General features: G+C 37.5%; 1 protein-coding gene across 31 annotated transcripts in view; it reads left to right on the top strand.

The window, feature by feature from the left end:
* Positions 1-3,341: 3,341 nt before the first annotated feature.
* The window catches only part of LOC18430023 (protein serine/threonine kinase), a 31,793-nt gene continuing 19,388 nt past the window's right edge, over positions 3,342-15,746 (top strand). For 12 of the 31 annotated variants that reach the window (XR_016050348.1, XR_016050347.1, XR_016050346.1 and 9 more), the window contains exons 1-10: positions 3,543-3,897; positions 5,305-5,339; positions 5,486-5,557; positions 5,697-7,805; positions 8,413-8,740; positions 8,869-9,084; positions 9,191-9,263; positions 9,825-10,030; positions 10,116-10,178; positions 10,366-10,574. Coding sequence is in view for 12 of the 31 variants with exons in the window: in XM_088859791.1 (XP_088715917.1) it covers positions 3,757-3,897; positions 5,305-5,339; positions 5,486-5,557; positions 5,697-7,805; positions 8,413-8,740; positions 8,869-9,084; positions 9,191-9,263; positions 9,825-10,030; positions 10,116-10,178; positions 10,366-10,574 (3,452 nt within the window). In the remaining 19 variants the exon portion in view is untranslated. Of the gene's footprint in view, positions 3,400-3,485; positions 3,898-5,008; positions 5,340-5,485; positions 5,558-5,696; positions 8,090-8,412; positions 8,741-8,868; positions 9,085-9,187; positions 9,264-9,824; positions 10,031-10,115; positions 10,179-10,365; positions 10,575-15,746 lie in introns of those variants that run through there. The other 19 variants (XR_016050351.1, XR_016050349.1, XR_016050352.1 and 16 more) reach the window with 9 other exon arrangements.

Genomic DNA, 15,746 nt, shown 5'->3' with positions numbered 1-15,746 from the left:
ATAGAAAATGAGAAAATGGTAGTAAAAACAAGCGTAATCTGGGCAACAAAGTTTCCACGACGGAGCTTTCAATTCTACCCTGGCATTGGAATCGATGAATCATGGTTCCCCAGAAGTATTGGAATAAAGGTCGTCAAGTGCCTTTAACTAGAGTTCCGTAAGTACTACAGTTGAGGTAGACTGAAGTTTCTATATTGAATAAATAAAGCAAGATTGATTGATTTATTAATAATGAAAAAAAGACATTTATTTTGAATTCTAGACGTTAGGTAGAATTTTTAGACACCCATCGTGATGTTAAGTAGAGTTTCTAGACACCTACCTATCCTTGTTCACTAAAGAAAGTACAATTTATACATAACAAATTCCAAAAAATAGGAGGTTCCATATTTAAAAAATTTCAAGCATTCCGTGATATTTTTGCAATCATTCCACAAGGGAACAATGACGTTTACCTTGGTGCATATAATATTTAAAAAATCCCAGCATTCCAAGATATTTTTTCAACCATGCCACCACTAGGAAATAATTAAGTTTATTTTGAACCCAACACTTGTTAAAGCGCGTTAACATGATCCACTAGGGAATTCATGTTTCAAATGTTTTTAATAAATGGAAGCGAGATTCTATGACTGAATCATGGTTTGGTGCACCTATGAATCTTGGAATTTGTTGTTGTAGAATCTGGATCCCAAAAAAATCACCTTGAGATTCCTGAAGGTGAAAGCAAGATTCCTAAATTCAAAGGACCGGATTCTACTAAGATTTGTTTGACCAAAGCACCAAGGCGAGCTTCTGAAATCGAAATGCCACCTGGGCTGGAAGATTCTGGTAAATATGATCACTACAACGAAAAAGGAGAGTTTTTGTCTTGGATTCAAATGAAAGGTAATCGATGATAATATTTCTAGCCAAAATCAGTTTTAAATTTAGGACAGCTTCAAGGAAAGCTTTGACCAAATTTTAGTCGATTTTGACCAAAAGCCAAGCCAATATGGGTAGCATATGGATGTATACTGCTGTAACCCTTTTTGGTTCGGGTGAAATTTGCCACGGTTTATGTTGTGAATAATAAATACCAAAGGGTACTGTACTAGGGAAGTAACGAACAAAGCGAAGGAATATCTAGAAAACGAATTCCATTGGGTCATAACTGCCCATGAAATGAGAGGGAATGGGGCCATCAGAAATCGAAATGATTCCAATGGGCGATCCAGTTCTCTCTCCATAGAAATCCATTTCAACAGACAGTGACTCTTTTGCCACAATGGATACAATTCAACAATGGAATCTGAGCGGTATTTGATATGATTAAGGTTTCCAGGTTCAACAAACTTGCAGTTAGAAGCAAAAGCTTTGTACGCTTTCTTCAAGCAATACTCAAGGCTTTGTACGCTTCCTTCGAGCAATACTCAAGGCTTTGTACGCTTCCTTCGAGCAATACTCGAGGCAGTCTGGGCTCATGTGAATGGCCATGTCTCTGATGATGGAGAATGAGACCAAAGATAATTCTTCTTCTCTAGTTCTCCTCAAAATTGAAATGCAAGAGCTTCATCCACAGTAAATAAACCTACTGTACAACCCTGCCTTACTGCTCTGTTGAATACTTCAACCCAGTGATTTAAAATCGAGTCGCAACGGACTCGCCCGAGTCACTGTACAACCCTGCCTGACTGTTCAACCCAGTGATTTAAAATCAAATTGCAACGGATTCACCCGAGTTACTGTACACCCTGCCTGACTGTTCTGTTGAATACTTCAACCCAGTGATTTAAAATCGAGTTGCAACGGACTCGCCCGAGTCACTGTACAACCCTGCCTAATTGTTCCATTGAACCGCTTGTATGACGTCATGCACAGGTGAAAGTCGCCCGTATGACGTCACATAGCAGAGTCAACACGTTCGATTTTTCATAGTTCACACGTAGAAGACTACAGTTACACACTGGGCACGTGTGGATGGCAACTACGGGCACACGCGCTCGAACACCCATGAACTTACAAAGCTATTTATAGAATCGAAATTAAAGCTCGCTGTTGGATGTTGGATAATTCCCACGATGTGTTAAACTACAACAAATTTTGGATAAGTACTATTAATATAGTTAATAACTATACATGTGCTAATGTGGCAGAGTGGTTATCATTTTGTTGGTAGAGCCTTTAAGTCTCAAGTTGGTCGATTCCTGCTTTGGTTTGTTGACAATCATTTTATTTTATTTTATTTTGGTTGCTAATAACAAATTTATTTATGTTGACAATAAAAATAAGCAGAAAATAATTTTTTTTTAAAAAAAATTAGAGTTTAGGGTTTAGGACAAATCCTATCATTTGCCTTTCCTATTGCCATAGCTGAAGTCAAGAATGAAGAAACACAACTTCGTAGCACATTGGGAAGCCATGAGAATAAGCAATATGTTAAAGAATAACCCAAAAAAAGTGCAACTTGAAGTACTTTGAAGTAACATCCAGTACATATCTATAAAAAATTAAAAATTGCACCCAATTGCATCTAGCACAGATCTCTAAATCGTGTTTGGTTTTAATCAATACCTAACAAGAATCCAAATCATTCTATTCAAATTTAATTCAACCATTTCGCCACATAATGAACAACAAGGACATATCAAAAACACATAGCATCACTACGGAAACCATTAATCCATGCTACAACTTTGTAGCACATTTTCCAAAGACTATGGGAAGCAATGAGAATAAGCAATATGTTCAAATAACAAAAAAAAAAAAAAAAAAAAGCAACTTAGAAGTACTATGAAGTAAGATTTAGAAAAAAAAATAATTGTACTCCATAACATATCGTGTGAAGTTTAAATAAATACCTAAGAAGAATACCAAATCATTCTACTAAATTTTAATTCAACCATTTTGACACATAATGAATAACAATAACATATGAAGAACACGGAGCACCACTACAAAAACCATTAATATAAAAAAAACGATCAAGAGAAGCTTCAAAGTTAAAAAAAAAAAGCCCTAGAAAGCAATAAACAAAACCCATTTTTTAAAAGAATATAATGGAGAATCAGGATTCATGTGGTGGAACCCAATGAATCGGAAAAAAGCTAAAATGATGATGATGATTTCCGAAGCATATTGCATTCAAACATCAAATTATATTTTATAATTTGATAAAATATAATTTTTTATCAAATTATATTTTAAATTATTACAAATAATAAATTTAAAACTTTCTAAAATCTCATCCATATTTTTTTTCGCTTTTTATTTTAATTTTACCGAAAATAGGCGACGGTTTACTGTTTTAAGGCATCAGGACAACTGTTGTTAAGCGGCCTTGTGGCAGTTAAATTAGAATTGTGACATTCGAATAAACCACGTGACACCGCATTTCTAAAACAACTATGGGCCGCTGAGGTTTTTGAAAAGTTTGGAATCTATTTCAAATAATAAAAAAAATTAATGTATATTTTTAATAATTATCCTTTAATTAATTATTATTAATATTTTTTGTTTTTGGTGTCTGTTATACAGAGGAATTTAACAGATACAGAGGAATATTTTTTCTTTTTGGTGTCTGTTAAAGGAAGAAAACGCATGGTAATTCCTCGCTTTGCCTCAAGAGGTTTGGTAGACAGTCCTTAAAACTAGTCTAATATATCTATCTACAGATGAGACGAGAGAGAAATTGAAAAGCATCAATCAATTAATGAATCAAAGGAATCACGGGTTGGTCAGGAATTGGAAACGGAGGATGATGATGCCTAACTGAAAATGGAGGACACGGTGATCATGTGCCTCGATTGCTGGCAGCAACGCATGGACAGCATTTTTCAAACAGAGAGAGTGCTCGTCTCCTATCTCCATCCCCACCCTCATTCTCCTCTCCCCTTCTCCTCTAGGGCTGTATGCCAGGTACCTCTTTCTTCGTTCATCATTTGAATTCAAAAAATGCCATGGAAGATGAATGTTGCTGTTTACTAATGATATCTGTGATTTTTGAGTAACGATGACTATAAAGTATGGTTTTCTGAACCCCTTTCCTGTCTATAATAGAACTTCTACTGCATCTGTATAGGACACTGATGACAACGACCTGAACTAATTGAGGGGCTTAGACTATTTGATTGAGCAATGAGCATCGCTTATAATCAATAGTTGAGCTTCTTTTAGGCTTGAGGTTGTGGGGGGTTGGTGTTTGTTGGCGGAGGGAGTGAAGGATTGGTGCAACTCATAAGAGACACTAATGTGGGAAACCTAAACTAATTGAAGGGCTTAGACAATTTGATTGGGCACTCAGTATCGTTTATAATCAATAGTTTTTGCCCAAGGGCAGGGGCTGTGTTTTGAACTTTTTTTTCCTTTTAGGTTGGGGGTTTTTGGGTTTTTTGGGGTTGGGGCATCCTAGCTTAGTTGCAATTAAGGAAGTTTAGTTGGCCCATTCATTTTCTTTAAATGGCATAGGAAATGCTTTTGTCTGCCTTCGAAGTCAAAGAAAGAAGTGCTGTGGTGTGTTGTTTTTCTCTAGGCATGTTAACGGGCCATGATAGACTTTATTCTTCAGGGCGTTAATTATTGTCTTATGCAAGGTCCTATAGCTTGGATTAGAATGTTGAGCATTTGATGTACACTTTAGGTGCTTGTTTATGTGGTTGTTCTTCAAAATTGAAGAGAATCACCTGCTTGTGGAATTTTAAAATTTTGGTGTTACATTGATATGCTTCTTTAACAAAAATTGGCTTCTCTTTCTTTTTTTCCCTGCCTGGGTTTAGGAAAAGTTATGACTCTAGTATCTGTTGAAGGAGATCATATGACCACCTTACATCTCTCCCATGTCCTTAAATGAATTGAACAGACTTAATTTTATTTTTGGTTTGTCCCTTTTTTATTCTTTATTTATTTAACGAAAAGTTTGGAGTCGAGGAGTCTATAGGGATTGGACACACTCCATCAAATATGTTGAGTTCTTGTATGTTCTTGATTCAATTGATTATTGATGGAGCCTCAGCCTGAATGTGTCTTGAAGGACACAATCAAGTATGCTAAGCATTGTCAAAATGGGTGGAGGTTGCACAGTTTTAAGGTTGGGGAAGACTTGGCCTTCGTGATTTTTGAATTGAAGGAATTGGGGTTTTTTGCCGCATTGTGGAAAAGCAGAGTTTGCTCTCCTTTGTGTTGTTCTTTATTCAGTGAATATTCATCACTCTAGCAAATGTAAAGGGGAAAATATTGAGAAGACAATTCTTAAACTGAAATATTGAGATTGTTGCCTCTTCAACGCTTTCCTTAACTGATAAATCCTGCCTATATTGTGGAATGTAGATTCAGTTGACTGAGAGGGTGGATAAGACATCTAGGTATGCTGTTGAATAGTTTGATTTGCTTCCTTTCCATGGAAATTTTTCTTTTCATTTGCTTCCTTTTCCTTCAACTCATTTTCAGTAATTCATTCGACATTTTTTCTGACAATCTTCTTCATCTGGTGTGCGCTGATGCTTTTCAGCAAAGAGGATACAGCCGAAATCATTCTGGTGGCTGTTGCAAATCATGAAGGCCAGTGCTTGAGAAAATACATGTAAGTGATCTTCTGTTCATATTTAAATTTTCAGTTGTGGAAGACACATACTAGAAATTAAGGTTGCAGGAGTCCTGTTTGTGTCGCACAACACGTGCTTGTAAATAGCCTTCTTTATAATGGTCGTTTTTATTGGCAGAGGTGGACAGGTTTCAGTAATTGTTGAGGGGAATAAATTTGGAAATGATCGGAAGGATCTACCAAGAGATTCTTGCTGTTGTCTGAACCACAATGGTGGTGCTTTGGGGGTAGTGGGATGTCAGAATCCCAACATTAACTATTGTGACAGGCTCCTTTATTTAAAGAATATTGCTACGCTAGGACCGATTGCAAATGTTGGTACTGCTTCCTATGCAGCAATTAAGCACCTTGTATGCAACTTCTTATCTTCCTCGATTGAAAATAAAACATTGGAATCACTCAATCTCCTTCTTGAAGGTAAACCAACCCGGGAGGCTGCAGAGTTTCTTCATTTAGTTGGTATTCCTGACTTTGGTGAGAGTATTACTTCCGGTTGTGTCAGGCATCCTAACATAGTGCCCAATCTTGGGCTTCTGAAAATAGATGGATATAGTTTTATGTTGTACCCAAAAGCACCTTACACTTTGGAGAATATTTTGCACTATAGCCCTGGGGCATTAAAGTCTGATTGGCATATTAGATTTCTTATGTATCAAGTACTCTCCGCTTTGGTGCACATGCACAGTTCAGGTGTTGCCCATGGTGCTCTAGACCCATTGAGCATAATGTTGAAAGATTCATGTTGGTGTTGGCTGAGTTTGTCAGATGGGCGGTGCTTAAAAAGTCACCTTCTGCACTCTGGCGGCGAAGAAGAGCTTGTTGGTTCTTTGTCGGTAAAGGTAACGTGTTGCATGCCTCACTGTTCATGTGAAGCCATGTATAGTGATTTGAAGTTGTCATCTTCCATAGATTGGACTTCTGATTTCAAGAGGTGGTGGAAAGGTGAATTAACTAATTATGAATACCTCCTTACTCTGAACAGATTGTCAGGGAGGAGGTGGGGAGACTGCACTTTCCATACAGTGATGCCCTGGGTGATGGATTTCAGCGTGAGACCTGATGAGCACTCTCACTCTGGTTGGAGAGACCTCCAAAAGAGCAAGTGGAGGTTGGCAAAAGGCGATGAGCAATTGGATTTTACGTATTTAACATCAGAAGTGCCTCACCATGTCTCAGATGAATGCCTTTCTGAGCTAGCTGTGTGCAGTTACAAAGCTAGAAGGCTTCCCTTGAGTGTATTGCGCTGTGCTGTTCGTTCGGTTTATGAACCCAATGAATATCCTGCTACCATGCAGAGGTTGTATCAATGGACTCCGGATGAGTGTATTCCTGAGTTCTACAGCGACCCTCGTATTTTTCAGTCTATTCATTCTGAAATGAGTGATTTAGCTGTACCATCTTGGGCAAGTTCTCCTGAGGAGTTCATTGAATTGCATCGGGCTGCTCTTGAAAGTGACCGGGTTTCTCAGAAAATTCACCATTGGATAGACTTGACATTTGGCTACAAGCTCTCTGGTGAGGCTGCTATTGCTGCTAAGAATGTCACCTTGCCTACATCTGAACCAACAATGCCCAGGGCTACGGGACGTCGACAACTCTTTTCCGAACCGCATCCAATGCGCCTACACTCTTCCTGGAGAAACACACACTATCATCACAAACAAGAAATGAACACTGCATGTGAGATTCGAGAAAATGGAAGCAAGACGAATTTTAAAGCTATTGAAGAAGCTGAGGATGTTAACCATCGAGGAATTGATTATCTTGAGGCATTGGAAGCTGCAGCATCTTTCTGTGAACATTTCAGGAATTTGAATCCGTGCTACACAGTCCATCCTCAAGGTTCTATTGAGAATATATGTGAACAGTCAACAAAAGCACGAGCTGAATCGGTAGTTGTGCAGGCTCCTGTTCATGAATCATCATGCATTGGCTTAAATGGGCTCCTTGAATATTTTGAGAGTGAGGATGATGATGAAAAGGGATTTCAAGAATTGCTAATGTGGAAGAAGAAGTCGTCTTGCCAGGGATCCTATTCAGAAGATATGTCAGGAGATATATTTTCCATGGGTTGCATTCTAGCCGAACTTCATTTGAAGCAGCCACTATTTGACCCAATCTCATTAACTATGTATAAGGAGCATGGTAGTCTACCAGGATTACTACAAAAGCTTCCTCCTCATGTTCAAGTCCTTGTCGAATCATCACTGGAGAGGGATTGGAAGAGGTATTCATATCCATAGTTCACATGCCCAACAAATAAGATACATGGCGAAATTTGCAACGAATACTTCTTAAAATTGGGAAGCATAGAACACGACCAATTACCTTTGGTACAAAAAAATCACGATCAAATTCAACTGTCAGATGTGAAATTGGACAGCTGGGGTGTATTATTGATCACTCTTGAACTCCGAAAAAATTTCCATTGGACTTCATGTCGAGAAATGATGAATCCCAGCCATCCTATTTTACAGCTGATGAGTTGGTGTTCGTGACATTTGTCAAAAGGTAATGATCTCCTTGTTTACAGTCCTATTAAAGTTATGGGAAAGAACAAACACACACTGATGATCCTGTTCACTGTAACATTTGGTGGTCCAGGAATTTAGGCAAATGTTTGAGTTGTTTTATTTTTTTAGAGCCAGGTGTTTTAGGCATTTCTTAGAAATGTTTGGCAGTTAAGGTATTAAGAAAGTTCCTCAAGAAAGTTCCATATGGATTTGCATACTAAAGCAAACCCTTTATTAAAGACACAGTTTTGACATCATGGTATACTGTTTTTTTTCCCCTCATTATCGAGCCTTGATTCTGTTGTTATTTTTACGCATCAGGAGGCCTTCTGCAAAATCTTTCTTGGAATCACCTTATTTTCCCCCAACAGTCCGGACTGTTTATCAGTTTCTTGCTCCGCTTCAATTCATGGCAAGTCTGGGTTCTCGTCTACAGTATGCAGCCAAATTGGCTAGAGAAGGGGCGTTGCGATTAATGGGTTCATTTGCTGCTGAAATGAGTGTTTCTCACTGTCTACCCCTTATTGTGGACACATCTTCAGATTCTGAGGCTGAATTAGCATTTTACCTGCTCAAAGAATTTATGAAGTGCCTGAGGCCCCCTGCTGTAAAGACACTTATATTACCCGCCATCCAGAATATTCTTCAGGCCAGTCACCATTTTTAGGGTTAACTTATAACTATGATAAACGTTCTTTTTGGTTCATCCTTCGAAATTAGACATAAAGTTCATATTCTTAGGTAATGCCTTCTCATTTAAGACTATGATCATTTCAGACCACAGAATATTCTCATTTGAAGGTTGCTCTTCTCCAAAACTCTTTTGTGCGAGATATATGGAAGCAATTGGGTAAACAAGCATATCTAGAGAAGATACACCCTTCAGTTATCTCAAACTTGTACATGCTACCTCACAAGAACACTGCTTCTGCTGCGTCTGTCTTGTTGATTGGTTCTTGTGAAGAACTTGGAGTGCCAATCTCTATTCATCAGGTTAATTTGCATTGATATGCATTCTTCATGTAGCTTGATTTCCGTTTATAAAGAGTTATAACAAACATAATAGTGTGGTGTATCTAAACTTGCTATCTCTCAGTAGACAATCATGCCCCTGGTGCGCTGTTTTGGAAAAGGACTTGCGGCTGATGGCATTGATGCCTTGATACGTATTGGTAACCTCTATTTCTTGGGTCTATGTTATATAGGGGAATGGTTTTATGCAACTGTTTTGTAGTAATATAATGAAAAAATCTTTAAAAAGCATTCTAGGGCCCTTTGTTTGACTCCAATTTATTATGACCAATTACTTTAAAAAAAAAGAAAAAAGTGCACCTTAAAAAGTGTTTTTCCATCTTGTGAAACACTTGGATCTAGGCCTCGAAGGTTTTTTTAGATGGCTTTATTTTTATTACATGAACAATGTTAAAAAAAGAAGAAGCTGATTTTGAGTTCGTAAAAGCCTAATCTCATTGTTCACGAAATAAATGGTTTGGATTCATTGTTTGAGAGGGACTCATTTTGACCACATCTAGGGCACAAATTGAATTTTGATTTTTATTGGGATTGATTGTTGGGATGAAGAGAGTGCATATGCAAAATTTGGGTCATATCAAATACCATAAACATGATATACTAGAAATGTGGTTTCTTATATATATATATATATATATATATATATATATATATATATATATAATGCAGTTCTCAGCTTGGGCTTTATTCATTGTTTCTAGGGGGGCTTTTAGGAGAAAAATTTGTTGTGAGACAACTTCTGCCTATTTTACGGAGTATTGCTTCCTCTTGCATTGCTCTTGCGTACATGGATAAGCCGGAGCCTGTGCAGAGCTGGAGTTCTCTAGCTTTAATTGATTGTCTTGCCACTTTGGATGGACTCATTGCAATCTTGACAAGGGACGCAGTCATCAGTGAACTTTTTCAGGTATGGACATTCCCTTAATGTTGTTATGGTGCTTCTTTCATTCTTTTTGTTCTCTTGTGATTATGCTTCTGTCTTCATTTTCCAGGACGAGGTCTGTCTCCATGTTAAGGTTCTGATGCAGAAACATCTCGACTTGGTAGTGCTTCAGGTGTGTTTTGGTTTGTTCTTCAGTGCTTGCTTTTCTTTTTACCCTGTTCAGTTCAATTTTATAATGTTTTTATAATACAAATGACTATATGAACTTCTTTCTTACCAGATCAATTACACTGCTGTCTAGGTTGTTTTGATGAAAATATGCTCCATTTGGTTAAAACTTACTTGTCCTTGTTGTTTAGGTTGCTGCAAATGCACTTGTGGCAGTTTGCCAAAGGATTGGACTGGATGCCACAGCATTGCACATCCTTCCACAGCTCAAAGAGCTCTTTGACGAACTAGCGTTTTCACCAGAGATAAGTCATGGGCCAGGTTCTCAGGGATTGAAAGCAAATGTTGTTAAATCAAAATCTGATGAAGAAGCTCAAATTGTGAGCCGTTCTGATCTTGTGTAAGCCTCAGCCTAAATTTTACCTACTTCAGTGCATTTTGACTTTAAAAGGATTTTTCATGAATTTTTGTTGGTAAGTTCCAAATAATTGCCACATCCTGCATGACTGGACATATCTGAGATTAGGATTTGTGCCCGGTGACTTCGTAAAACTGATTTCGCAGTCAATACTGAGAGGGTGGACACTGTGTCCTTCAAGACTTTCAAGGCTGGGGTGAGGACAAATGATCGTCATGACTTTGAGCATGGAAAGGCAAACACCAATAACCAAGGGGTGGATAGTCTTGTGAATGTAATTGGTAGGCGTGGCCTGAGAGAGGACTCGGGTCAGCCCTTGAGATACTTTGGTCGAAAACAAGATATATGCAAGCCCATGGTGAAAGTTAGGGTAATCGGGACTTGAGATCCATAAAAAACACACTTTTCCTTGTGTGAAATACAGTTGTCATTTGACTTGGTTCACGAGTAATCAGGGAATAATTCAGACCAGCAGCCACCTATATGTTGTTTGGCTTTTATGTTATACCTATCTGAAAACCATTCACAGACTTAGAGGCCTTCTTCTGCTTTTCTGATAGTTAAAGTTAGCTTAGATGGTATTGATGTTGTAGAGTTCATCGATAAGTTTCCAACGAGTGGTCATATGCTTATACTAGAGTCTCAAGTAGAAAGTTGTCGCCTTAGAGGTGGTATTGCTCACCGTGGCCCTGTTTGGTTGGTTGCCCATTGGAGACTGTTTGGTTGCACGCAAATTTGATGGAGGGCAAAATTTTTCTTATTTTTTATTTTTATTCAATTTCAAAGATGTATATTGTAGTTTTAGTTTTAGGGTTTGTTTCTAGGTTTTTTAAGTTTTTTAGAGATTCTAGTATTTTTATTTTTTATTTACTATTCCAAGTACTATTTATGGTATTGTTTATAGTTACTGTTCATGTGTTACTGTTCATGTGTTGCTGTTCACAGGGGTATTTTTTAAATTATAGTATTGTTTTAGGGGTATTTTAAAGTATTAAATGTTTACTTTGATCTCAAGTTAAATTTGGATTTCATAGGCTTAGAAAAGGTTGGATGTCATATTTTGGGAGGCATATATTATCGGTATAAATTTTATTTTATGAACGAAGAAAGTTATTCTTCTCTTGGCTTAATTTACAACCATGTTCTTTCTCTATTATTGCTGATTTTACTTATTCAAGGTTCAAGAAAATACTGAATTCAATTTCCCACCTTTTCCTTCCTACATCAAGTGGTATCAAAGCATGGTTCGAGGACGGCTGGAGATTGCGATGGCTTGTCGTGGAGGTCTTAGCCGTAGGGTTGCCGATTGATCCAATGCCGCAAGGAAATCAACAACTTGACGGAGACGGTTACAAAGTTATTACTGCACAAGCGACGCCAGCAACAACGTGCCCTAAACGAAGACGAATTACTGTGATAGATCCAAATGGTGAGGGTTTTGATGGAGAATGACGTGAATCAAAGTTTGACTCAGAGTTGGAGCGGACTGATGAAGCCTTCAACCACCTGTTCTATGCACTCTCTTCGCGTTGGGAGCCTCATGTTTGAGAGAATAAATTATGGGATTTAGTTGATATAAATGATTTGAAGGAAAACGAGGTTAATTTTGGTGTAGGTTGTATCAAAAATCAACAGGTTGTAGATTGGAATTTGCCACCAATTTTTGATACATAGATGATGAACAAGATCTTGTAAATGATCCAATCTATGATGATGATTAAGATTATGTGGGTGAACCGATCTATGACGAAGAAAAAGATAAAGATCTTAAGGATATTAAAGAGGTGGAACATTTAGGAGATTTAGGGCATTGGAATCATAGTAACGCGGTGGAAGTGTGGTCGATTCAGAATCTGCAAATTGTGGCTCTGGTTTTAGAGAGTAGTGAAATAGATATGGAGAAAGCCTTTAGAGAACATAGAATTGAGTTTGAAGCTTCCCACACAATTTTCAATAGGAGTTCAGAGATATCCATATTTGATAAATTTGCATTGATTCCTCAATATGGATATCCGTTTCTTGAGGAATTCTTTTTACCTCGAATATAATATTTGATCTGACAAAAAATAGAAAGTTGAAGAAAGTGGTTTTGATGTCAAGTTCATCTCAACACACTTCAAAACTCGAGGACAAGTTTTTTCCAACCAGGGGAGAATGATGGAGGGCAAAATTCTTTCTATTTTTTATTTTTATTCAATTTCAAAGATACATATTGTAATTTTAGGATTTATTTGTTGTTTTTTAGTTTTTAGGGATCTAGGGTTTTGATTTTTTATTTACTATTCATATTTATAGTTACTACTCACGCATTACTGTTCACAAGGGTATTATTGAAATTATAGTATTGTTTCAGGGGTATTTTAGAGTCTTAAATGTTTACTTGGATATCAAGTTAAATTCAGGTTTCATAGACTTATAAAAGGTTAAATTTCATATTTTGGGAGGCATATGTTATTAGAATAAATTTTATTTTATGAAAGAAAACAGTTGTTCTTCTCCTGGCTTACTTTACAACCATGTTCTTCTCTATTATTGCTGATTTTACTTGTTAAAGTTCAAAAAAATAGTGGATTTAATTTCCCAACTTTCCTTCCTGCATCAAAATTGCAGACAATTCTATTCCCACCAGATTTGTTATAGCTTGTTTGGAAGCACAGTAAAGTTGTTTATATAATGGGCAGGTTTCATAGCTTGAAGGAACCCCAACCTTTAGGGGTGGGATTTAACTAGGTAAAATTTGATTTTCCTCCTTGCACTAGGAAGAGAGCCTTTTTAGGATAGCTTGGTAGGAATTTCCACTTCCCATCAATTATACCCTGTTCGGTAGAGATTCCTACCTCCCCGCATATAATACGGGTAATTAATTTACTGTTTGGAGACACAAATGCAGTTTTGGACATAAGTCTACTACCAACTCTAAAGGCTCCTATGGGTGAAATAGTCTCAACACAACATAGAAGTGCTTGAGTTTCTCATCCTCTTGGTTCTCAAATGAAGAAAAGATATATGTAAAAGTCGCTGGTCTGAAACTGGTTATCCCATTGAGGAATGGAGTCAATGATTGCTAGAATAAAAAGAGGCGAGTTATGTTGGCCAAGGATCACTTGCATTTGTCAAGTTGAGGCCACATTTCTCTTCGGAGGAGTGAGGAGAGGACCACGTGTCTCTTGCATCCAACAAGGAAGGATAAGGGGACTCCTAAAAGTTGTATAAATTAAAATCATCAGCATCATCATCATCATCCAACCTCCAAACTATTTAGGGTTTGCTACACAAAAATTATTCCGCTATTCTGCTCTATCAAGGGTCATACCTTCAGTAAGACCATAAGTCGCCATATCTATCCATGTCCTTTTGGACCTTCCCCTTGCCCTTTTAGAGCCTTCCACTTGCACCAAATCGCACCCCCTAACCGGTGTTGTATAAGGTCTGTTTTGCACATGGCCGGCCCACCTACGCCTACTTTCTCACATCTTATTGCCTATTGAAGCCACGCCTAAATCCTCTCCAATGTATTTATTCCGGATTCTATCATTTCTTGTCTTGCCACTCATCCATCTCAACATCCTCATCTCAACTGCATTTATCCTATGGGTATATTGTTTCTTAATTGCCCAACATTATGTCTCATGAATCATGGTTGGTCTTACAACTGTTTTATAGAACTTTCCCTTCAATTTGATTGGTATGCAATCATATAAAACTCCGGATGTACATCTTCACTTCGCCCATCAAACTCTAATTCTATGTGCGATGTCTTCCTCAATCTCTCTATTTCACCTGGATTATCGACTTAACATATTGAAGATAATCTCCTTTAGGTATTTCTTGGTCATCAATCTTAACTATTTCCTTGTTTTTACTCTTGTTATTATGGAACTTGCATTCCATATATTTTGTCCCAATTCGGCTAATTTTAAAACCTTTAAATTTTGGAGCATCTGTCCAAAGTTCTAACTTTGCATTGATGCCGCCTATAGTCTCATCAATCAAAACAATGGCGGCTGTGAACAACATACACTGTGGTATCTCGTCTTATATGAGCCTAATTAACTCATCCATAACTGAAACAAAGAGATATGGGCTCAGTGTTGAGCCTTGATGAGGGCCTATTGTCATTGAGAACTCACTTGTCTCTCACCTAGTTGTCATCACACTAGTTAGTGTCCCTCATACATATCTCTCACAATGTGAATATAGCCTCTGGAGACTCCTTTCTTTTTTAGCCCCCACTAAATTAAATTTCTGAGTACCATATCGTATGCTTTCTTTTAAATCAATAAGGAACATGTGAAGGTCTTTTCCCTTCTCCCAAAACTTCTCAATTACCTAAGTAGGAAAATGACCTCAATTGTTGACCTTCCTGGCATAAAATTGAATTGATTCTTGTTACACTCGTTTCATGCCTTAGTCGTTGCTCAATCACTTTCTTCCACGACTTCATAGATGACTCATATATTTGATCCTTCGATAGTTCATACAATTCTTCATGTCTCTTTTGTTATTGTAAATAGATGCCACAGTACTTATTCTCCATTCTTTTGACATTTTCTTTATTCTCAATATCTTGTTGAACATCTTGGTGAACCAACATCTGGCAATCTCCTTTATGCACTTACAAACCTCTAGCAGATACCATCTGGTCCTAAAACGTTTCCTATCTTCATATTTTTCAAAGCTTCTTTCACTTCAGATACTCAATCCTATGAATGTATCTATGAGTTGTCCTCATTTATGTCAATAATGTTTTAACATAAATTCTCCACCTTTTATTGACCTCGTCATTCTTCACTAAGACCCTTTGATCCTCACTCGTAATACATCTAATATGAAAGAGTATAAGAGAGATTAAGTTCAAGAAAGTGAGAGATGTGTGCACGAGAGAGAGAGACGGAGAGAGTCATGTGAGAAGGAAGGAGAGTGGGGTAACATTATTGTCCTCTAGACACTCCACGCTTCACCTAATTCTTTTATACTAATAATAAAAGGTCTAAAGAACAAATTGCCCTTAAGTAAGGGTAAAGACAAATAGGCCCTTAAGGAATTAAATGTGAGAGGTAATAAACATAAACACAGCAATCCTCCTCAAGTTGATGCATAGATAATTCTCATACCCAGCTTGCTTAAAATCATTTGTAGTCAAGGTTTCCCAAC

This window comes from Amborella trichopoda, chromosome 2, assembly GCF_054954075.1.
Source record: "Amborella trichopoda isolate Santa Cruz 75 chromosome 2, AtrichopodaSantaCruz75HAP2 v2.0, whole genome shotgun sequence".
Lineage (NCBI taxonomy): Eukaryota > Viridiplantae > Streptophyta > Magnoliopsida > Amborellales > Amborellaceae > Amborella > Amborella trichopoda.
This window is presented reverse-complemented; position numbering and strand designations above follow the sequence as displayed.